Here is a 23,636-nt window from a genome sequence, read left to right on the forward strand (position 1 = left end):
TTGGTCCCCCCACTCACCCTTGACAGTATGGGCCCACTCTTTATTTTTAACCCCACTGGGCGGGTCGGTAGGCCGGCTGCCATTCGGGAATGAACGTGGAGTACAATCCTCCACTACCCTCCCTCTCTTTTTACCGACCCCCACCCCCTTTTCCCGGTACCCTACAGGCAGGATCACCCCCGAGTTCCGAGCGGAATCCCGATGCGTCTAAGGGACCGTAAAGTAACCATCGGCTGGGACGAGCAAGGGCATTGGACGGATTGCATCTCAAAAAGTAAGTGCAAACTTATAAACGTGATGTTTTTAAGGGCTTTCGTGAAGTGATTGTCGTTTGGCTCTAAAAAGCACCTGTTGTGACGATAAACACTTTTCTTACAAGATTTAAGCTAAAAAGGATGGGTGTTTTTGATCATCTGTATGCGGTCGTAACCTGACGTCATTGAATTTGTCGTTTGGCGCACGTGTTGAGGTTTGCGCAAAATGACGCGTGAAAGGACGACGCGACCTCGCACATGAAAGTCTTTTCTTAGTCACACAAAGTCATCGTAAGCTTGTTGATCATGTTCCAAATGTACGGATCGGGCAGTTTTAGTGGACAAAAGGTTGTCAAATGTGAGTATCAATGTTAAGATTACAGTTCATCCAATTTCACCTGGACATTTTGTCTAAATGTACTCGATCAGGAAGTGCGCGTCTATATAAAGCATGTTTTTTAGATCCAACTATACAATGAGGATCCATTTGAACTCTTCATGGTAGATCCGTTTTTATTTAAGCGTATTATAATCTCTTTCGGTCCAAGAAAAAGCCAAATGTTTGCATATTAATAGATCCAAAAACAACACATGAATACAAAGCAGAGGGAGACAAGAAATAACATTCTCTTGTTATTCCCCTTAAAAGGACTCGTGTCTGAACAAGGCTGGATTTACTCATGTAAACACGATCTGGCCAAAAAAAAAAAGAAATAATGAAGTGATTTCTGCTTTCTTTAATGTAAACTGAAGTTTTCCTCTGTAATTTGCTATTGAAGGTAGAAGCAAATGGAAGATGCTGTATAATAATGTTATGTGTAGACTAGTGTCCTCTTTAAACGTCCAGTTGCTGAAGTTGGATTTGCAGAATGCAGCCGGTCACACATGTCGGCCTGTCTCTTATTTCATTCAGTGCACACTTGCTACTAGAATGCTCACTAATCTGGTTTTGTGTCCATTGTTTCATCACAAGGTGTTTCCGTGAAATAGTTGCAGATATTGAATGGCCTCTTTGACGGCTTTGATGACTCAAAGACATTTGCCACATTGCCACCCATTTTTGTATATTAAAATGTATTTTTGTTAGTTTTTTTCCCTTATGGAATAATATTTCTGGGTAAATATAGATCTTCTAGAGGTTTTGTTGAAGGATACTTTTTGATGTACATAGACAGCCCGCTTTATGTGTGTGTGTAGCTGATAAGCACCTCCCCCTGACCTCCACTACCCAGGGGCTTGATAAGGTTATTCTGCAAAAGTACGATAGCAGGTGGTAAACTGAGGGAAACCTTCCAGTCACATCATTCAAGCATCATTAGTGACACTTTCCATACTTTACAAACTGCAATCCTCCAAAATGTAAAATCACTCAAATGTATGTACTGCTTATTGGAAGAAGGAAAGACTTTCAGCAAGTAATCGCAGCCATGTTCCCCAACTAAAACAGATTGGCGGAAATGATTGTAAAATGTGCGCCACATTTGTTTTGCATGCTAAGCTTCTTTAAACAGTTGCTAAGTTGACACCATTGGTTGTGTTGGAGTGTGTGAGGACAACACCGCCACTCCCCTCAACACACATGATAAGGGAGCCATGCCTTAGTCTGATAAACTGACATTCCGCACTAAGAATGAACATGCTGTCACTGGAAGTGGGGTGTGGGTGTTTGTCTGAAGGTTTGGTTCACCAAATTGATCTAGAGAGAGGACACATCATACATTTATTGTCAGTGGCCCTTTTTAAACTAGACTTCTACCAAACTGTTTAAACTGGCCTAAAAGAAAGTGTATTATAATTTGCCCAATTTAAAGTGTACACATAATTCTCAACTTTTTTTTTTTTTTTTTTTTTTTTTAGGAGTGGGGTCAAATGAAGGATACAAAAAGGATCAATAATCCATTGACATATATTGATTAAACCGTTTTTTTTAATTACAAGGTCTATTTACTGATCAAATGTTTACTTAGTTTATTCCTAGTTTTATTCCTTACTACTAAAGTATAGTAAGGTGAAAATGCTCACCAATCCTTGCACTGGCATAAAGCTGGCAGTAAACATGGAGAATTGGTAACTCGTAAAATTTTGCTACTACAATGGATGACTGCTGCGTGTCAATATGTCGATTAAGTAACAAACTAACCAAGTGTCAAAATGCAAATTATAGCATGGCATGCATCACTGTGATAGAAACAAATGAATACTATTGTCTTCTCCCTCTTTTTCAGAAAACTACCAGGAATAAAATCTGCATAAACGTTTTGTTTTGACCTATTGACCAAACGGCGTGTAGGACGTTGCGACGTCCAGCCACCAGCCTCTCCAATCATCTCTAAAGCCCCACCATGACTTCCACCACTGACTTTGACAATGCGGAGATCTCGCAACAATACAGTCGCGTCAACACTCGCTTCGACGTCCCCGACGAGGAGCTGGACAACGACAACAGCTCGGCGAGACTCTTCGAACGATCGCGCATCAAAGCCCTCGCAGGTGCGTACAATTCTAGGGTCCAACACTTGTTTTATGGTCTTTAGCTGGCGGGGGGTCTTAAAATGGGCGACTCGAGTCGGGTCAAGTCACGTGACGGCAATCCTTTACCTCTCCCACTCGCATTCATGGAATGACTCCCATTTTGACGGACACGCACAGCTGCAGGTTTGCCGGCTCACGGCTTGTCGGAATTTTCTGCTTTAAGCCGAGCCCGCCGCGAAGCACCTGTCTAACCGTTAGTTGGGGTTTCCACAAGATTGTGTACTCTAGTTTTTCTCCAACTTTTCCAACAACAAAAAATAATTGACAAAAGGAGATAGTTTTCTGCCATAATTCATTTCAAATACATTCATTCAGACAATTACCAATCTTTAAGAATCATGTTTTGTTTCCCCAGAAGTCCCAAATACCTAGTTTATAAAATAGATCATTGTTATGACTCCCCCTGGGGTAAGATATACCAGGGAGTCGCAACTACCAAGGCAAACAGGTTTGGTCAAGGATGAGTCCAGACAAACAATGCAAGTATCCTTCAGTGATATTTTATTTACAACAAAGTCCACAAAAACTTAGACATCGGGATAACATAGGGGATGCACAAGATATTAAAATGGCACCCTCAAATAAACACGGTAAAAAACACCCTCCCAAACAGGTGTCCAAATGAACACCCACAAAATACAGGAAATAAGGCCGAAGGGTGCTACTGTCAGAACTGATGTAATCAAAGGCTAGACAGGGGAATGACTACGTGTTTAAATGCACAAACTATATGTATACCCTGGGGTGTCTCAACTTATCTCAATTCCATCTATGCCACCCAAAATCTTTAACTTTGCCAACATAAATACCAAATAAAACAAGGAGTGACGTACTCACATTACCAGGTGAAGCTGGGACAATCAAACTTTGCACTAAACCACGTGCTCTCTCAGGAAAGAAAGGACTCCACTGTCACAATCACAGGCAGCCAAGGCAGTCAAAGTCAGGAATCAAGGGAAATCAAGTCAGCAAGTCTGAACTGACAAATAAAAAGGGTTTAAATAAGGACAGGAAGTGAATCTTGATTGGAGGAGGAATAATGGGAAAGTGGTCACAGTTGTGTTGGCCTGGGAAGGGCTTCGTCACAGGGGTGGAGCCACCGCTCAATTTACCTGTAGAGAAAAAGAAACCACACCCCCTCCTACATAGTGTGTGCCCAGGCTGCCAGCCGTAACAATCATGATCATAGAAAATGGTGATTCTCAAAAAAAAAGATTGTTGACAAACTTGCTTTTCTACTTGCAGAAACATAACGAGATGCATTTTAGTAGTTGCTATTTAAGAAAACAATAGTGAGTTGCTTTCAGCTCTAAAAATAAGTAATAAGCACTAATGAGTGATACAGTAGTGATCCTTCACCATTTGGACTACACTACTTAGCCATTTTTTTAATAGACTCCCCACTCATAGTTTAGGATTAAAAAAACTAAATTGTTCAATCATTTATTAGCTGTAAGCCTTTCCATTTAATAGGATTAGAAGTCTATCACTGTCAATTGCAGCAAGTAAATTATTTACTGTCTTTGGCATGAGATACAAGCCTTTAGATAGAACAATGATTGAAGAGCAGCAAAACAGCAGAAAAAGTACAAGGATAGTACACTATCCTCACATTTTCCCTGTATATTTTATTACTGGCCTACTTGTGAATTATACAGAATAGGTGTAGTTTCTTGCTATGTCAAAGGAGGGGGAAAAGGGTGGATGAGGGTTGACGGCTGGCTGTGGTCTCTAGTGAGGTAGCATGACAGGTGAAGATAAAGATGAAGATGAGGAACAGGCAGAGGAGGCGGAAGAGAGGAGGGGAGGGATGGAGGGAGGGAGGAGTCGGCAGTCGGAAACGAGGACGGAGTCGGAAGACGGAGGAGAGGAGAGACTGCTCCAGCCTTCGTGGGTGGCCGGGCGTCAGGGCTGAAGATGAGCAGCCCGTGCCTGGTACGGGCGGCCCCCACCGTCGGCCAGCCCCGATTACGCGACGTGAGGATCAGTCTTAAGGTCCAGGACGCCAGAGAGACTCGACGCCACCCGCCGGTAGTCAACGAAGCCCCCGTGCGTAGTCGGAGTACCCCGCCCGCGCACCGGCCCCTCAGGAAGGCGCCCGGGGTCGGTCGGGCCAAGCGGCGCGAGCACCACCCGGAGAGGAACGGCTCCGTCTTCCCGCAGGTGCCGCTCAGCCTGCCGGGGCTGGTCCCCGTCATCTCGCCGACGCCCTCCAGCCGCACGCTGTCCCCCTCCTCGTCCTCGTCGTCTTTGTCAGCCCCCCGCGGGGGTAAACGGGCACGCTGGCTCAGCTCCAGCGCCTCCAATATTTACTTCAACTCCATCCTGGATGGACGCTTCAGGCAGTTGCAAGGTACCAATGGGGGTCACCTGGACAGCTTAGGGTCACTTCCCTTTGAATCTATTAAGCTGTAAGTTAGGGAGAAAAACCTAAATGTAGGCACTATCATGCAATTTAATTTTTTTTTGCTGCCATTGACGGTGATTGCCATCAAATCCTAGTGGGCTGGCTGATAAGTTTTGCTGCCACCCCTCCCTGTCAAAATTGATTTTTACTTATACAAAGTTATCAGTAGGTACATGAGCAAGGTTTTGTAATTTAGGGCTGCGATGAATCATTCTTGTGTACCAAAAAAAATGATTTTGTGCAGGAAAACCATTTTTTTTAAGTAGTTGAGTACACTGTACTATGTTGTGTAGTCATGTAGTTCCCCCCTTACAAACTTACCAAAGTATTTAAGAAGATACAGGGAAAGTCTACTTGAGCACATTATAAACATTTATTTTAATTTAATTAACAGAATTTGAAAAGAATATATTAGGTATGAAAATACTTCAATAGAAATGCATGATAATCTTTGTACTTGCTTACAGAGTAGAAATGTTTTGTCTCCATAACTGATAAGATTTTTTTTTTTGATACCCTACTTAGGTACTCTTAATACTTTATATTTTTCTAACGTGCTAAGTTTTTTTCTTTTGTACTAAAAGTTTATTTGCTGAAAAAATCTTACGAAAGTTTTTGGAGTTCTGTGCTGAAACTGCAATATTTACTTGAGTACAGTTGCAAGGTATTTGTACTTGACTTTTTTGGGGGTGAATCTACTTAAGTATTTAATATAGAATTTTATTTAATTTAATGATTAACCCTATCTGTCCTTAGAAATCCTGTTCATTAAATTAAATGCCTCTTTCTACACAATCATATGTACTTACACTCAAGTGTAAGTACTTTTGCCACCTCCAGTATTAGGTAGTAATTTATTTATCTGAAGGCTGCTGTGGCTTTGCCCCACTTGTTCAGTGACTTCAATAATTCATAAGAGCAACTTCTAAAAAGGTTTAGGATGTTTTTTTCTCCCTCTCTGCTCGCGTCCAAAGTCATAATTAACGCTTAAGCGTATTTGGCTTTTCTTATTAATGTTGCTTCTGGGTCTATTTCCTTCATTTCAACCTTGTAATGGCAGAGTGTTAGAGAAAACAGGATAAAATGGCCTTGAATGGCAAATTACTCGTGTAATAGTTAGGTGTAATTAAAAAAGAAAACATATTGGTCACATTTTGCACAATTTTGACTTATAGTACAATACGAAAGCATAGATGGGATTTGCCTGGCAGTTATGAGGTTGTTTTGGACTTCACAATATGTGAGTCTAGGATTAGAGCAATTAACGGGTGGGCAATCCAAATTCAGGGGAGAAGGAATGAGTTTGGGAAAATGGTCGCCGTATGTATATTCCAGCTGAGTACAAGCTTGTACAGCGAAATTCCATCAGCATAAATAAGTCATATGACTTTTCAGTAGCACGCTGAACGAAGGACCGAAAGCCTTGTCAAACAGACCGCTCTTTAGTCCCTCTTTCACTGATACTGTGAGAAAATGTTTATAATTGAGCATATTATCATCAATCGTAGCTAATGTGTTGGGTATTGGCATTTTTAATTTTAAATGTATGATAAACCACTTTGGTGCCACTTACATACTTGTGACCACTTATGTTGACTACTTATCTATGTTGACTAATACTTATTATGTTGACTACTACTTATTATGTTGACTACTACTTATTATGTTGACTACTACTTATTATGTTGACTACTACTTATCTATGTTGACTACTACTTATTATGTTGACTCCTTATTTATTAGTATTGATTATTTATCTGTTCATTTGTTGTTATTTATGCACTTTGTGGTGAAGATTTAAATCTCATTATACTTGGATGTTGATAATACAATTATTCTATTCAATATACAAACAAACACCTGGGTAAAATTTGAATTGATGTCAATCAAGTGTGCTATAATTTTTCTTAGCAAAATTTTAATAATGCAACAATATGCGGCGTAATTAATTAGTCAACATGTTAAAGTGACATCCTTCGTTTTAATAATGAATTTACTTGTCGGTGGTCTCGACTCAGGAGGGAGTGGATGTAGAATTAATTCTCATTTTTCCTATAGACGTCCAATTCATTTTTCTGGCAATGTTCATTTGACTTAATGCAATTTCAATTTGATATTGAAATCGCATTAAGTTGCACTCTGGCAATACATAAGTGCAGCGAGCCTTGCGACATTGCGACTATAAATTATTTACATGTTGGGAGTTTGTTGCAATGTTATGAAAAAAAAAATAAGGAAAAGGCAAAAGCTAAATAACAAACAAATGACACGCAGGCATGGACGTGACGTGTAGAGAAAACGGTGCATACAATGACGGTACAATAAGTAGACTGACTAAATAAATAAAGCCTTCTCGTTGCACGCACGGCAAGTAGACCGTGAAACTGTCACCACGATTAAAACATGCAAATATGCCTTGGTAGTCGCCATATTTGCCGTTTGGACGCTGCTTTGCGACCGCTTGGGACCTAAAGTAGGCAACGAAAAGAGGGATTTCTAATTTCTTTGCGATCCAGAGTAAGCAAAATTAGGATTATTCTTAAATGGTTGTAGAAAAGAGATTTTATAGATATTGATGTTAAAGTGTAGTGGAAAACACACCACACTTTAAACCTGTGCAGACAAAATCAATTACAAGGATGCAATTTGTGATTTCCAGAAGTGGTCGTGCTTTGTTCATATGGCAACGTCAGCAAGAACGGACGTCTAATGCGCGCCACGTCAGCAAATGCGCTCTTCGACCGACTCTAAATGTCCACTTAACAACAACTTTGTTTTTCCGGGCTTTGGCTTGAGCCAGCGTTGAACTTTTTCCGATTTAAATATTCATGAAGCATCGCTTGGAAGGAAATTTCTTAATCTTTTTCTTAAATGATTGCTTTTGAACCCCAAATCAGTGCTTTTTTGTATGAAATGACTTGAATTAGTTGGTAATTTAAATAAAAAGCAAAATCCTGCTTTTTTATTTTGCAGATGAGCGCGAGGCGGTCCAGAAAAAGACGTTTACCAAATGGGTCAATTCCATTCTGGCTCGGTTGAGCTGCCGGATTACTGACCTCTACTTGGACCTCCGTGATGGGCGCATGCTCATCAAACTTTTGGAAATCTTGTCTGGGGAACGACTCGTAAGTTGGTTACTAGCCGCCCACTTTTTGTTTAGTTTTGACTGGAATCTGAGAATTTGTGTTCAGTATCTATACAATAAATCGTTTATCATGGAAAAATATTACACTATTACTGAAGTAATGGTAGCTCCACAATTAATACATAATTTATTCATCTATTTTTATCTATAAAAAAACGGCTAATAGTTTTTTCTCCATGTCATCGTGAGAACATTTTTGTGATGATTAAATAATGAGTTGCATACAAATACTATTTGTTCTAAAATTACATTTCACTTAACTCTAGACTTTTATTTTTAAAACCACAATTTTCTCATATGGGTTTATTGTTGTAAACGTTATCTTACAAACCTTTTTACCATGTTTGATTCATTAGTTTGCCTTTTTCATTCACAGATAAACAATTATTTTGAACCACTGCGCATCTATTAGAAAAACATTTCATACTCATGATATTTCTTTGTGTGCAGAATCTTAATTTTCAATGCTACATTTGTCCCTCTCTTCCACCTTTAGCCAAAGCCCACCAAGGGACGGATGCGCATCCATTGCCTGGAAAATGTTGACAAGGCGCTGCAGTTCCTCAAGGAGCAACGCGTCCACCTGGAGAATATGGGTTCGCACGACATAGTGGATGGGAACCACCGACTCATCCTGGGCCTCATTTGGACCATCATCCTCCGTTTCCAGGTTTGGTCATATATCAGCTTTAATTGATATTTTGTCAGCAGCCGCCATTGTTAAACATCACAAGACTTTTTGTACCTCTCAGAAAGACAGGCTATTTTTAATCTGACGGCGACACTGTTATTTTTAGTTCAAACAATATGGCCTTCTACATTATTCAGTCCTTGGTGAAAAGATCTCCAAAAAGCCAGCCGCTTAATTTTTTTTTAAAGCTAAATTTAGTCGCCTCTGAAGGTTTAGCTGTCATGGGACTTCTCTGATTTGTGGCTTTAATGTTTTTTTTGGGGGAATGAGTCCATTTGAGTGTGTCTTGGGTGGAATTACATATAGTAATGACTATACTACATCCACTGTCATCGTTTTTTGAGACTTTCTCATCCCACTGAATGGTAAAGTGTCTCAAAACTGCGTTGGATATTTCTTCACGTTTTTGTTTTCTGATTAGATCCAGGACATTATCGTGGAAACGGGTCAAGCCGACCAGAAGGAGACGCGCTCGGCCAAGGATGCTCTTCTTTTGTGGTGTCAGATGAAGACAGCGGGGTCAGTACTTAAGTGTAGCTTGTTATTTGCCGAAACTGGAATGTCTTTCACTTTTTTGAATTTATTTTTATTAATTTTTTTACCACAGTTACGCTAGTGTCAACATCACCAACTTCACCACAAGTTGGAAAGACGGCATGGCCTTCAACGCTCTCATACACAAACATCGGTAAGACCTCAAGCTCCTCTGCAAGAAAGCAATATTCACTGTAAAATTTTTTTTAAAAAAAACTATATTCTTGAGCCAATGCACCACCTGATTGGCTGTTGTATTCGACTTGTAGACATCACATTTTTTATCCCGATGAACTAAAAGGACCTTACATTGCATTCTAGACCTGATCTGGTAGACTTCAACCGTCTGAAGCGTTCCAACCCGACGCACAACCTCCAAAACGCCTTCAACGTGGCCGAGAGGCAGTTGGGCGTCACCAAGCTTCTGGATCCGGAAGACGTGTTCACGGAGAACCCGGACGAGAAGTCCATCATCACCTACGTGGTGGCCTTCTACCACTACTTCTCCAAGATGAAGCAGCTGGCAGTGGAAGGCAAGAGGGTGGGCAAAGTCCTGGACCACGCCATCGCCACGGGCAAGATGGTCAACAAATATGAGAGCCTGGTGTCCAACCTTCTGGCTTGGATCGAGAAGACCATCCAAGTGCTTGACAACCGTAAACTGGCCAACTCGCTGTCGGGCGTCCAGCAGCAGCTGCAGGCCTTCAACACTTATAGGACGGTGGAGAAGCCCCCCAAGTCAGTTTTAGTGAAAAATTTGTCTACTTTGGTTTTTGAGTAAATCACAAATGCCAACTGCTGTCCATGACTACAGGTTCCAGGAGAAAGGCAACTTAGAAGTTCTGCTTTTTACCATCCAAAGTCGCATGAGGGCCAACAACCAGAGGCCTTACACACCAAAAGAAGGGGCACTGGTCGCCGACATCAATAAGGTGCGAGCTGGTTACTAAACAAATGCGACTGATTTTAAGCCAATGGTGACAGACAACTGGATTTTTTTGTGGGCCGGACCATTTTAGATATAATATTTAGATTTTTTTAAAGTTTTGTATCATTGGATTAAAAGAACTGGATTCATTTCCCTGAATATTCATTTTTTATAGATCTAAAACAATGTTTATTTTGGCATTTTTTAGATTTTACAAAATGATTTTTGAACTAAAAGCAAAGAAAAATTGTATTACAAAAAATACAATTATTGATTTAAAAGGGGGAAAATCAGGAAATTTAATATACATCTATACACTTCATTTTAATTTGATCCTAACACAGAAAGTTGGCACTCATGATTTACTTTCCCAGGCCACAGAAAATGATGCGGCAGGCCAGACTTGGCCCCCGGGCCGCCACTTTGACACATGTGATCTAAGCAGTCCGCATGAATGATTCATGTTTATGGGATCCACAGGCCTGGAAGCTCCTGGAGCACGCCGAGCACGAGCGTGAGCGGGTTCTGAGAGACGAGCTCATTCGCCAAGAGAAGCTGGAGCAGATGGCCCGACGATTTGACCGCAAGGCCGCCATGAGGGAGACGTGGCTCCTGGAGAACCAGCGCTTGGTAGCTCAGGTCAGCCAGAGTCCGGAAAAGCCAGCGTCAAGGATCTTAAAGGGCTTCCAAACATAGTCGTTTCCCATTCTTCTCAGGACAACTTTGGCTACGACTTGCCGGCGGTGGAGGCGGCGCAGAAGAAGCACGATGCCATCGAAACGGACATCGCCGCCTACCAGGAACGCGTCCAGGCCTTGGTGGACATCTCGGGAGAGCTGGAGGCCGAGCGCTATCACGACGCCAAGCGGGTGGATGCCCGCAAGGACAATGTCTTGCGTCTGTGGGATTACCTTCAGGAGTTGCTCAGAGCTCGTCGCTCACGTCTGGAAAAGAACCTGATGCTGCAGAAGATCTTCCAGGAGATGCTCCACATTATCAGCTGGATGGATGACATGAAGGTAAGTGGTGTTGCCTTCAAGTGTCGCTTCAGTAAATGGGTGTGTTGACATTGTTTTTTTTTTGTTGTTGTCAGGTTCGACTGTTGTCTCCTGACATTGGGAAACATTTGTTGGAAGTAGAAGACTTGTTGCAGAAACACATTTTGCTGGAGAATGACGTTTCCCTACAAGCGGACCGAGTACACAACGCCAGTGCGGCCGCTCTCAAGTTTGCTAATGGAGAGAGTAAGTCTATTGTCTTGTGTTCATTAAAACCAAAGTATGTACCAAAACATGCACTGAAACCTTGAGTGCCCATCTGTAACCATTTTCCTTCTCTTTTTCAAATCTGCCAGCTTACAAGCCGTGCGATCCCCAAGTGATCCGCGATCGGGTGGAGCACTTGGAGCTCTGTTACCAGGAGCTCCGCAACCTGGCGGCTCAGCGGCGGGCCAAGCTGACGCAGTCTCGCCGCTTCTGGAGCTTCTTGTGGGAGGCGGTGGAGGTGGAGAGCTGGATCAAGGAGAAGGAGAATATCTTCTCCTCATTGGACTACGGCAAAGACCTGACCACCGTCTTGGTTCTCCAGAGCAAGCACAGCGCCTTTGAAGACGAGCTGGCCGCCCGCCAAGCCAACCTGAAAAGGGTATTGACTAATGATGACGACTTTTTGATCGATTACCAGGATCATTCCAGAAATGAAGCACACTTGAATCCCACTTCAAATTTTAATTCAGAGTTTGAACATCAAGAATTAGACCCCCCCCCCCCCCAAAAAAAAAAAAAAAAAATCAACCTTATTTATGCTCTTGTATCAATTTTTCTTCTTTTAAATGAAAACAGCATTGTTTGAATAACCTATCTCATGCAAACATGTTTGGAATGAGCCATTATCCCTTTCAAACATAAATACATATATTAAAATAAATATTTTGGGACTATTAAACCGGCTTTTTTCTTCTACACCAGGTTCTAACCCAGGGAAACGAGATGCTCCGGGACAACCATTTCGGTTCACCGCAGATCCAGGAGCGCACGGAAAACGTAGAAAGGCAGTGGCGGCAGCTGGAGGAACTGGCTGCCTTCCGCAAACAGAACCTGCAGGACACACAGAGGTTCTTCCAATTCCAAGGGGATGCCGACGAACTCACAGCCTGGCTGCTGGACGCCAAGAAGGTTATGAGCAGTGGCGACGTAGGCCAGGACGAGTACACCACGCAGCGGCTATTGCGACGCCACGACGACCTGCGCAACGAGGCCACCAAGTCAGCCTCCACTGTGGACGCCCTGTCCAAACAGGCCAACGGGTTACCCGAAGAGTTACTGAACACTCCTGACATCCAGCGCCGTCTCAAAGACATCAAGGACCTCTTCATGGAGCTCATGTCTCTAGCCGACGTCAGGCAGAAAAAGCTGGACGACGCCATGGCGCTCTATACTATCTTCAATGAAACTGACGCCTGTGAGCTCTGGATGGGACAGAAGGAGACTTGGCTTGTAGATTTGGAGGTGCCTGAAAAGCTGGATGACGTAGAATTGGTGCAAAATAGGTATGTGCTGTATTATTAGGAAAATCCCCATGGCTATGAATTGGATTTGATGTATGTGTGGGTCCCAGCTGGAGAATCGTTTGGTCTTTTTTTTTGTCTTTCTAAACATGTTTTTGTTTCGCCTCTAGGTTGAGCATGTTGGCTCAGGATATGGCAAACGTTCAGGTCAGAGTGGATGATGTCAACAATGCAGTGAAACAGCTGGAGGATAGCAGACACCCTCGCACTAAAGAGGTCAAGCCATGCCAGATGAGACTTAACAAAAGGTGATTTTCCACCTCTTTCTTGTGCTTTGGGTAAAATAAAATGGAAAAAAAATCAATATACTTTGAGATTTCTGCCCCTGCAGTTGCATACTTTGAACAAAAAAAACAAACAAAAGAACCCACTTCATATTCATGGTTGAAATATCACTACAACTGTTCACTGTCCTGATAACAAATACTCACTATAGGCATAAGGACTATATTTGAACTGTTATTTTCATAAAGAACATAAAACATGCACATATACATAAAACAAGTGCCAATCAAATTGGCTGCACATAGGAACATCTCTATAGGGTTGAAGTCAAAATTTTTGTCAAAATACTTTAGCAGCATTACACTTTTTTTATGCAAACATACTGCAGATTGCGTTCCAAATTATTAAATGCAACCATTTAAGTAAGTTTTTTTTTTTAATTCAATATTGTTTCTTTCAGGTGGGATGCTTTTAAGGCCTTGGTGGAGGACAAGAAGAGGATGATAGATTCAGCAGTAAGCTTGCACAACTACGGAGTGGATTGTGACGAGACCGCGGCGTGGATCCGTGACAAGACCCGCATCATCGAGTCCACTCAAGACCTGGGCAACGACTTGGCCGCCGTCATGACCATCCAGAGGAAGCTGAATGGCTTGGAGCGCGACTTGGCCGCCATCGAGTCCAAGCTCGACCTCCTGCGGATGGACGCCGAGCGCTTGGCCACCGAGCACCCCCAGGAGGCGCTGGACATCCTGGCCCGTCGCGCCGAGCTGGACGATCCTTGGAACGAACTGAAAAACACCCTCAAGGATCGCGAGGAATCGTTGGGTGAAGTCAGCAAGCTGCAGAAGTTCCTCCAGGACCTGGACGACTTTCAGTCCTGGCTCTTCAGATCTCAAAAGGCCGTGGCTTCGGAGGAGATGCCCGCCTCGTTGCCCGAGGCCGAGGAGCAGCTGAGCCTTCACGACGCTCTGCTCGACGAAATCGACAACCAAGAAGAAGTCTATCGCAGCATCAGGGATACCGGCATTCGGGTTACGCTAGGCCAGGAAGATGACCCCCAGTACAGGGAGCTGGAGCGGACGTTGGATGGTCTGGACCAAGGCTGGCATGAACTCCAGACCATGTGGGACCGACGCAAGAATTTCCTGGACCAGGGCTTGGGTTTCCAGCTGTTTCTAAGGGATGGCAAGGCGGTTGAAGCCATCCTTAACAACCAGGTGAAAAAATACTGCTTAATATCAATATTAGAAAAAAGGGGGGGCCATCTATTCAACTTTGTCATAAGCCAAATCATTCTGATAGTTATTTTCGGAAGGCTATTATTTCTGTCAACTAGGACTGCTTTATTATAGGAAATTGGCAATATTTTGATTGATGATTGTTTCTGCAGGAGTACACTCTGGCCCACATAGACCAGCCCGACACTCTGGCCGGGGCAGAAAAGGCCTTAAAGAAGCACGAGGACTTTTTGACCACCATGGAGGCCAACGAAGACAAGATTGACAGCACGCTCCTTGGAGGCAGACAACTTGTTGATGGCAACAACTTGTATGCTGGGAAAGTGCAAGAGAAAATGGACTCCATTAGTGACAGGTAGGTTTTTATGCTTTACATTAACATTCATTTAAGTATTTTCTGTCTTCAATTGGAGATGCTTCCCAAAAGAAATTTGGACATGGGAAACCAAAGACTCTCAATTTGAATTTGGGGAAATATAGATTGGATGTTTTCGTTAAGAATGGAATTGACAATGAATTTATGTCCAAAGTAAAAGAAAAAGAAACTCCAGTTTCTGTTATCAACTAGAATTTAGTATTTGAAATACATGCTATATTGCACATCAAGTGTAGCTCACCAAAGTCCACAAGATGCTTTCCCCACATTGCGTGTTACATCACTAATGGATATTGATTCCCACAAAAGTGAGAGCATTGACTTTACAGTACACTCTGATGGCTGTAGAGGTCAGGTGTTTTTTTTTTGTAAAAAAAGAGCCTTCCTCAGCAGGTGCTTCTTTTTTTTAACATTTTTCTCTATCTAGGAACAACAAAAACCAAGATCGAGCGCGGGAGGTGTCGGAGAAGCTACGAGACAACCGAGACCTCCAGCACTTTTTACAGAACACCCAAGATGTAAGTTGAGCATTTGTTGGATGTGTTCATAGGATTCACGTCTTTTCATGTCTCTGTCAAATCCCAGTTGACCGTGTGGATCAATGAGAAGATGCTGACCGCACAGGACACCTCGTACGACGAGGCCAGGAACCTGCACAGCAAGTGGTTGAAGCACCAGGCTTTCATGGCAGAGTTGGCCTCCAACAAGGACTGGCTGGACAAACTGGACCAGGTACAATAATCCCTCAAATATCCCCCTTAATATAGACCAGACATGGCTATGATAATGAAAAAAAATCATGGAGTAGGGACGCCCTTATTAAAATTGTAAATAAAACAGGAGGGCCATGAGCTGATTGCCTCCAAACCCGAATTGGAGCCAGTGGTGCGAGAGCACCTGGCCGCTCTCCACCAACTGTGGGCCATGCTGGAGTCCACCACGCAGGAGAAGGCTCGGCTGCTGTTTGACGCCAACCGCTCGGAGTTGTTCGACCAGAGCCAGGCCGATATCAGGAAGTGGCTGGGCGAACTGCGGCAGCAGCTGCAGAGCACGGCCGGCGACGACGGTGAAGATGTCAGAGATCTCACCAATGCCAATATCCAGCTCAAGAAGCACCAGGTAGGAGGAAACTTTTTTTTTAACCCAAATAAGGCACTTTGATAGAATTTGTGTTTTCAAATTTGGATTTTGAAGTTTACATTTCATATTCCCCTAATGATTAAGTCCCAGAAAATGACATTTAGTTGGTATTAACTTATTTTTGTATTTTTCTGGCATTTATATTTTTGATTTTTTCAATTAATTTTCAGCTCATATTGAGCATTATGTACATTTAAGTCATCTAGAAATCACTCAAAGATCTTAACAAGCTTCATAGATAAACACCTGTCATTGAAATATGTCAAAATGAACAGCAAATGAAAGAAAATGACCTTCACGCATGTTCATCATCTTTTTTTGAGTGTTTCCACTCAAACGTGCTTCTTAAAGTTGTTGACATTTTTTTTCCCTCACTTATTTTTTCCCCCCTCAACTAGATAATGGAAAACCAAGTCCAGGATCGTGCCCGTGAGCTGGAGGAACTCCAAGAGGCGCTGAGGACGCACGGTGGCAGCGACGTCAGCGGGCGTGACGACCAACAACAACCCGGACAACCTGACCTGGAAGCAGAACAGCAGATTCTTCAGGCCCAGTTTCAGCAGCTGAGTGCTCCACTGGCCCAGCGCCGGGAAAAGCTGGAGGCCGCCCGAGCTGTTCATCAGTTTTACAGAGACCTGGCTGATGAGCTGGTAAGCCTAATCATTGATATTTTTTTTGCATTTTAGGATTTGTTTGGAGATTTATCTTCTTTATTTCCCCCTCCCAGCTTTGGATTGAAGAAAGGATGCCACTGGCACTGTCGCAAGATCACGGCAATGATTTGCAAACTGTGCAGATGCTGCTAAAGAGGAACCAGGTATGTTTTATAGTTTTTTTTTACCTAGGTCTACAATGTCTTATGTGTCTTATGTCACCATGAAATTTCCCGAATAGTAACCTAATTTGACGTCAAGTATCATTAATGTGAAAAGAGATGATCAGTTCACGGTTAGAAAAATTGCCAATACGCAAATGTGACCCAACTTGAAGTTGCATTTGTTTAAGTGATGGAACTCAAAGCAAATGGTTATAAGATGTTACCGGAAAGCTAAAATGATGGAAATGTTTGCTGGTACAGACTCTGCAGAGGGAGATCGAGGGCCACCAGCCACGTGCGGACGAGGTGCTGGAGCGCGGTCGCCGGATGGAGGCGGCGGCGGACACACCCGAAGTCGGGCGCCTGGCCGAGCAGCTTCGTGTGCTGGAAGAGGCGTGGCCGCAGCTCCGGGACCAGATGACTCTACGCAAGGAGAGGCTAGCCGCATCGCACGCGGCGCAGCAGTTCTACAACGACGCCGACGAGGCACAAGCGTGGATTGGAGAGCAGGAGCTCTACATGATTGCTGAGGAAAAACCCAAGGTGCGCTCAAAACCCCCCTGCATTTGGAAACCTTTATCAAAAGTAATGCAATTTATAGTCCGGAAAATACGGTTCTAGAGTTACATTACAGTTAGAGGTTACATTGATTTTATTATTATTAAAAGTAAAAATATTTAAAATGATACAAAATGAGCAATACAATCTCACTTATAATTTCCCCCAAAAAATTGCAGGAATATTACAAAGTGATTGCAAATATTACCAAGCCCACACAGAAATGTGGAAAAATACTGTTTCAGACAAATTACAAAACATAGAACGACTCAAACTGAAGAATGATACAAAATATTAAGCAAAACTGCACAAACACTAGCAAATCTTAATATATAAAACAACAACTTTAGAATGATGAAACTATTGTGTAAGGCCCACTTTTTGATATAGTGTGGAAAAAAACCCTCAAATGATCAGAGGGAGAAAAAAATGACTTGTTTGTGTATGTGCAGGACGAGCAGAGTGCCATGCTGAGCCTCAAGCGGCACAACATCGTCAAGCAGGCTGTGGACGACTACGCCGACTCCATTCGGAATCTGTCCCAGCGCGCTCGCGACATGATGGCCGCCGACCACCCCGACAGGTCTGGCTAACTACTACTCTTTGCAAATTCGACTTAAAACCCTTGGAATTCCGTTTTTGAGTCTTTGAAATGGCACCAACAGCGAGATCATCGGACGGCGCCAGGCCCAGACGGACAAGGAGTACGCCGGACTGAGCGAGCTGGCCGAGGACCGACACAAGAAGCTGGAGCACGCCTACCATCACTTCCTACTCGGACGCGAGGTGGAGGAGCTGGAGCAGTGGATCTCCGAGCGTGACGTGGCGGCGTCCTCGCAGGAGATGGGACAGGACCTGGACCACGTCACGGTACGCTCGCCTTTAAATAAATGGGCTAAAAAGATACTATGTTTAATATTGTAAACCAAGTGCTTGGCAAAAATTAAGGAAATATTTCCTAGAAAGAGGACAGTATACATATAAAACTAAGCAGAAAATTTACAATACTTATCACCATAAAGTATATGTTTTATTTAGTCATTAGTGATTGAAGTTGTGTTACTTTATTAGACACAAGGTTAAAGTAACCCTAGTTGAAATTAAAAAAAAAAGTGGTCAGAAAGGATAAAAAAAAAGTATGAAAAATGTGCGGCTTATAGTTCAGAGAATGCGGCAAGCGTCAAATCGAAAAATCAACATACAAAGCAGCAAACTTAAAATCATGCACTTTGGAGTTGTTTGACTTTATCATTCTTGTCCTCTCTTCATGGCAGCTTCTGAGGGACAAGTTCCGCGAGTTTGCCCGCGACACGGGCGCTCAGGGTCAAGAGCGCGTGGACGCCGTCAATCGCACCATCGACGAACTAATCCGGGCGGGCCACAGCGAGTCGGTGGCCATGGCCGAGTGGAAGGACGCCATCAATGAGAGCTGGGCCGACCTCTTGGAGCTCATCGACACGCGAGCTCAACTGCTTAGCGCCTCCTACGAATTGCTCAAGTAAGGAAACGGGAGGAAATAAATAGTAGCCAAACGACTCTGGCTTATTTTCCAATGTGACCTTCAGGTACTTTGAGGACAGCAAGGAGGTGGTGAACCAGATCCACGATAAGCAGAAGGAGCTTCCCCAAGACGTGGGCGAGGACTTCACCAAAGCCGAGTCCTTCCACAGGATGCACGCCGCCTTTGAACGAGACATCACTTCGCTGGGAAAGCAGGTGATGAAATTGATATGAATATGCCTCCCTTTTGGATCAACAATTTCACTTCCGGCCACATTTCCCCAATATGATATATTTCTTTCTTACCTGATAACATTACTACTATAGGCGTTCTTGAACATGTGCACAAAGTAAATGTTGATAAAATAATGTAATGAAGCAGCCATGTAGGGCATAGGATACCCTTCCTATTTTGTACATTTTGATGTTAAATTGGATGTCAATAATGTAAGAAATCACAACATCTTGCAATTTTTGTATGTTTACTGTATTGAAAACACACAGAAACATAACCTCTGCCCTCTGAAAATAATGCAATTTAATGTCCTAAGACCCAAACTCTTCCAAGTCATGCATATATATATATTTTTTTTATTTAGGCCAATTGGGACCAAAAACAAAGAATTATCTTTGTATGAAGTAAACAAATGTAATATAATACCAAGATTTACAATTTAAGCATGTGAAATAATAGTTATAAATGCTACTTTGAGGAATGACCACCATTTGCCTGTTTTCCCCTCTTCAGTCTATAGTGAAAAAAGTTGTATTAAAGTATGACATTGTGCTTTGAAGGTGGAGCAGCTGCAGGAGACGGCAGCCAGGCTTCGCGCTCAGTACGCCGGCGAGCGAGCCGACGCCATCCAGGCGCAGGAGCGTGAGGCGCTGGAGGCTTGGAAGGCCCTGCTGGATGCATGCGAAGGGCGCCGCAAGCAACTGCTGGACACGGCCCAAAAGTTCCGCTTTTTCACCATGGTGCGCGACCTCACCGCCTGGATGGAGAACATCATCCAGCAGATTGACACCCAGGAGAAACCACGGTCAGTTTCCTCCTTTGTTGTACGCCAATTTGATTTCCCTTTTTAACAATGGTTTGGACAACAGCGACGTGTCATCGGTGGAGCTCCTTCAAAAATACCACCAGGGAATCCGCTCTGAAATTGAGGCGCGGGCGCTGAAGTTCTTAGAATGCATTGATTTGGGCAAAGCCCTGTTGGCGCAAAACCACCGAGATTCCGCCGAGGTAAGACCACCGTCTTTTTGCCGTCTCCCTTTGCACAATTTGAACCATTGACGTATATCCACATCGTGGTAAAGATCCAGGAGAAGATGACGCAGCTGGTCGAGATACGGCAGGAGATGATGCTCAAGTGGGACGACCGCTGGGACTGGCTACGACACTGTAAGTTTCACATTTTTATATATTTTTAATTCGTAGCAGAAACACTTTAAGCAAGATAGCATCAAATAATTTAGAAATGGAGCGCATGTTTTATACAAATGTAAGCTGTTCTAGCCCAAAGTAGATGTTTTCTGACATTTTGAAATTATTTACAACAAAGTTTGCACCTACATTTTTACCTCGTGGTCGTTTTGGAGTATTGTTATTAACTTAAACTTAATGACTACCATTAACAGTGATGCTTTTATTCTAATTTTACAAGTTTGCCAAAGTTTTTTTAATTTTTTTTAGCTATCTTGATGTTTGACAATTTAAATTGGCAAAATAACTTGATAGTTGCATTGACACAGCACACAAGACGAGATGCGAACGTATCTAACAGTTTATTCATTGTTACATATGGGTTTCTGTAGTGTTGGAGGTGTGCCAGTTTGCACGCGACGCGTCAGTGGCCGAGGCCTGGCTGGTGGCTCAGGAGCCCCACGTGAGCAGCAAGGACTTGGGCCAGTCGGTGGACGATGTGGAGAAGCTGCTGAAGCGACACGAGGCCTTCGAGAAATCCACGGCCGCCTGGGAGGAACGCTTCTCGGCGCTGGAACGTCTCACCACCGTAAGTGCCGGCGGGGCCGCTGGGAATTGAGTTCTCTGATGGGGACAATGACCAAATGTTACGTTGCGTTCTTCAGTTGGAGTTGTTGGAGCTGAGAAAGCGGCAGTTAGAGATTGAAGAGTTTGTGCAAGAACAACAGCGCTTTGACCAAGAGAGTCGGTAATACATGTTATTTCGGTTGCCAAAATTCTATTAGAATATAACGTGTTTTTACCACAATCACAAGATATTATTTAAATGTAACTCACTTCTCGGCGCATTTGTTCGTATCAGGAAAGAAGACACGGGTTTCGCCGAATCATCGCAACTCTTCACACTGGAGGAAGAAACTTTGGTAAGTTGACGTAGAAATGTACTTAAGGCAATTTCCTCTGCTACCTAGCCAATTACCTTTTTATTCACACGTGGTATACATTTATTCCCTTCAGTCCGGTGCGGCCGAACCCAGCTCCGGCTTTCGCGAGGGGGCGGTGGCGTCCGAGAGGAGGGAAAGTGGCTCTCTGGAGTTGGAGGCGTCAGTATCATTGGCGGCCGAGGGGCAGCAACGGGCCGCCACCTTGCCCGGCGAGGCGCACCGAGCTCAGACGGTACTGCTGGAAGGCATTGTAGGACGCAAGCAAGATGTAGCGGGCTATGGCAAAAAGTCGTCCAACAGGCAAGTCAACTTACAGGGTCTGTACGCTGTCGACGGGGTGGTGAGTGAGATTGTCTCTTGTGCAGGTCGTGGAACAACTTGTACTGCGTTCTGAGGCCCGGTCAGCTGTCGGCCTACAAAGATCCTAAAAGCTTCAGTCAGGGCACCACCTTTCACGGGGAGGAGCCGCTGCAGTTGGTCAATGCCACTTGGGAGCCGCTGGACAACTACAAGAAAAAGAAGCACGTGGCCAAATTACGGTGGGACATTTTGTCGTCTTTGGCAACAGTTGTAAAATTGTTCATCGTTAGTTAAACTTGCTCTTCTCTCTCTCTCTCTCTCTCTCTCTCAGGCTGGTTGATGGAAGTGAATATTTGTTCAACTTCAAAGACGAGGTAAGATACTTCGTTTGTATTAAATAATGTATCACTTAGTGTTTTATAGAAAAAATGATGTACTTCTCACAAGCTTCACTTTAACCCATAATAGAGCAATCTGAACTATTAGCTGTAATGTGACAATGTTAGACATCATCTCCCTTCCAATTCAAGTCTGAGCAACCCTCTTTCTGTACATTTTGTGCCAAATTCAGGAGGAGCTAAAGCGTTGGAGTAAGGCTGTCTTAAAGGCCCTTAAATCCCCCGTGGAGTCGGAAGAAGGGGCAGCAGGGTCTGTGGGGGCCAAAGCCCAGAGTCTCCCCCCGCCAGCCTCGTCCTCACCCCTAATTGGCAAGAAAGACAAGGAAAAGAAGTTTGGCCGCTTTGTCAAGAAGAAGTAAAAAGGCCATCTGGTTGGTGGGCGTCACCGTGGTAACCCAGTCAGTCAGGAGCATGCTTGACCGTCGTTTTGTATCATAGTAGTATTAACATTGGTTCCTCTGCTTGTTTTTACACGCTTTTTTCTCTCGTTGTCTCTTTGCCGCACAGGAACGCTCTTTACAATTCACACTCAACCAAAGAATTAAAGTATTTTTGCTTGAGGTGCACATTTTGGGACTTGCCATGTATGATGACATGTGTTATTCTATTCTTTAGGTGCCCTCACACAATGGTTGTGAACTGTAATGATACTGTGCAAATTCCAGTCGGTGTTGTGTGGAGTTTACCTTGCGATTGGTTGGCCACTGCTTCAGCGAGGACTCCCAGAATTGGTAAAACCGGAGGCGGGGGCGGGGGAACACCATGATTCTGGGTGTAGAAGGTCAGTCTGGTAAAGTCTAAAGTGGTGGGTAGGGCATCATGCGAAAGATGGTTGGTTTGAGCCTGGGCATCATCTAACTTGTCATTTGAGAAAAACAGAGTAGTAGTGTCAGTTTGTGGCATGTTAGAGAGGTGAGCACTTAGCTTACATGGGGGAGCGACCACTTACCATTGGACAGGTGGTTGGTTTGGGCTTTGGCGTCATTCAACTTGGCAGCTGAAAAAGTATAGAATAGTAGTGAGTCAGTTTTGTAGCATGTTAGACAGGTGGGGTGGGCACTCACTTAGCTTACCGTGCAAAAGGTGGTTGGTTCGAACTTCGGCATCATCCAACTTGTCAGCTGAAAAGGAATAGGATAGTAGTGGGTCAGTCCATGGCATGTTAGAGAGCTCAAATAGGAGAACGCTTGCTTACCATAGAAAAGTTAGTTGATTGGAAACCTGCAGTCATCTCTTGTCACCAACTCTTCTATTGACTAGTAGTGAGCCAGTACACCCAGAATCTTTGGCCCGCACATTAAGTGTTTCTATGACAATCTTACAGCTATTTAACTCAATCTTTCAAACTGTTTGTTTTCCCGAAATATACTTAGTTTTTGAATCCAATAATACAGTAATACAAAATATTGTAATCTAGGCAGAATAGTCCTATTTTGGGGGAAATAGTCATTGATTCGGCATCAAATTCTTGCTTTTTCCTCTGTTGGGATTTTCTACATTCTCTCAAAAGAGAACTTTATATGTGATTTTCTTTTATCTTATAGCTTTGGACTTACTTGTAAAGTTCATTTTCACAAAAATAAAAGTTCTTGCCTCCTTCCGAATGATGCACAATTAAATCGCATTACCCAGTGACCTAGAAGAAATGTATTACAGA

At 43.4% G+C, this 23,636-nt stretch overlaps 1 protein-coding gene and 1 long non-coding RNA gene across 4 annotated transcripts; one reads left to right on the forward strand and one right to left on the reverse strand.

Annotated features, from left to right (window-relative positions):
- Nucleotides 1-56: 56 nt before the first annotated feature.
- Nucleotides 57-23,583, forward strand: sptb (spectrin, beta, erythrocytic). 3 transcript variants are annotated; one of them, XM_077732011.1, is made up of 36 exons: nucleotides 57-274; nucleotides 2,480-2,744; nucleotides 8,167-8,318; nucleotides 8,835-9,008; nucleotides 9,451-9,548; nucleotides 9,637-9,717; nucleotides 9,885-10,301; nucleotides 10,378-10,495; nucleotides 10,972-11,130; nucleotides 11,208-11,510; nucleotides 11,585-11,735; nucleotides 11,846-12,135; nucleotides 12,459-13,039; nucleotides 13,168-13,305; nucleotides 13,743-14,502; nucleotides 14,676-14,878; nucleotides 15,327-15,417; nucleotides 15,485-15,631; nucleotides 15,740-16,018; nucleotides 16,438-16,689; nucleotides 16,767-16,856; nucleotides 17,118-17,399; nucleotides 17,867-17,997; nucleotides 18,080-18,284; nucleotides 18,689-18,912; nucleotides 18,980-19,130; nucleotides 19,710-19,954; nucleotides 20,019-20,157; nucleotides 20,232-20,316; nucleotides 20,730-20,926; nucleotides 21,003-21,085; nucleotides 21,200-21,260; nucleotides 21,355-21,581; nucleotides 21,647-21,820; nucleotides 21,913-21,955; nucleotides 22,153-23,583. In XM_077732011.1, exons 2-36 carry the CDS (start codon nucleotides 2,597-2,599, stop codon nucleotides 22,336-22,338), a joined length of 7,065 nt encoding a protein of 2,354 aa, XP_077588137.1. In that variant the 5' UTR covers nucleotides 57-274; nucleotides 2,480-2,596; the 3' UTR covers nucleotides 22,339-23,583. The 3 variants fall into 3 exon arrangements, with proteins under 3 accessions (XP_077588137.1, XP_077588136.1, XP_077588138.1); XM_077732010.1 differs by lacking the exon at nucleotides 57-274 and adding an exon at nucleotides 470-612; XM_077732012.1 differs by lacking the exons at nucleotides 57-274; nucleotides 2,480-2,744 and adding an exon at nucleotides 4,633-5,139.
- On the reverse strand, nucleotides 20,681-21,317 carry LOC144206833 (uncharacterized). The gene is made up of 2 exons (XR_013328446.1): nucleotides 21,175-21,317; nucleotides 20,681-20,961 (listed from the first exon to the last, which is right to left on the reverse strand). It is a non-coding gene; the product is annotated as an uncharacterized LOC144206833 (long non-coding RNA).
- Nucleotides 23,584-23,636: the final 53 nt, after the last annotated feature.

The sequence above is a fragment of the Stigmatopora nigra genome, chromosome 13 (assembly GCF_051989575.1).
Source record: "Stigmatopora nigra isolate UIUO_SnigA chromosome 13, RoL_Snig_1.1, whole genome shotgun sequence".
Lineage (NCBI taxonomy): Eukaryota > Metazoa > Chordata > Actinopteri > Syngnathiformes > Syngnathidae > Stigmatopora > Stigmatopora nigra.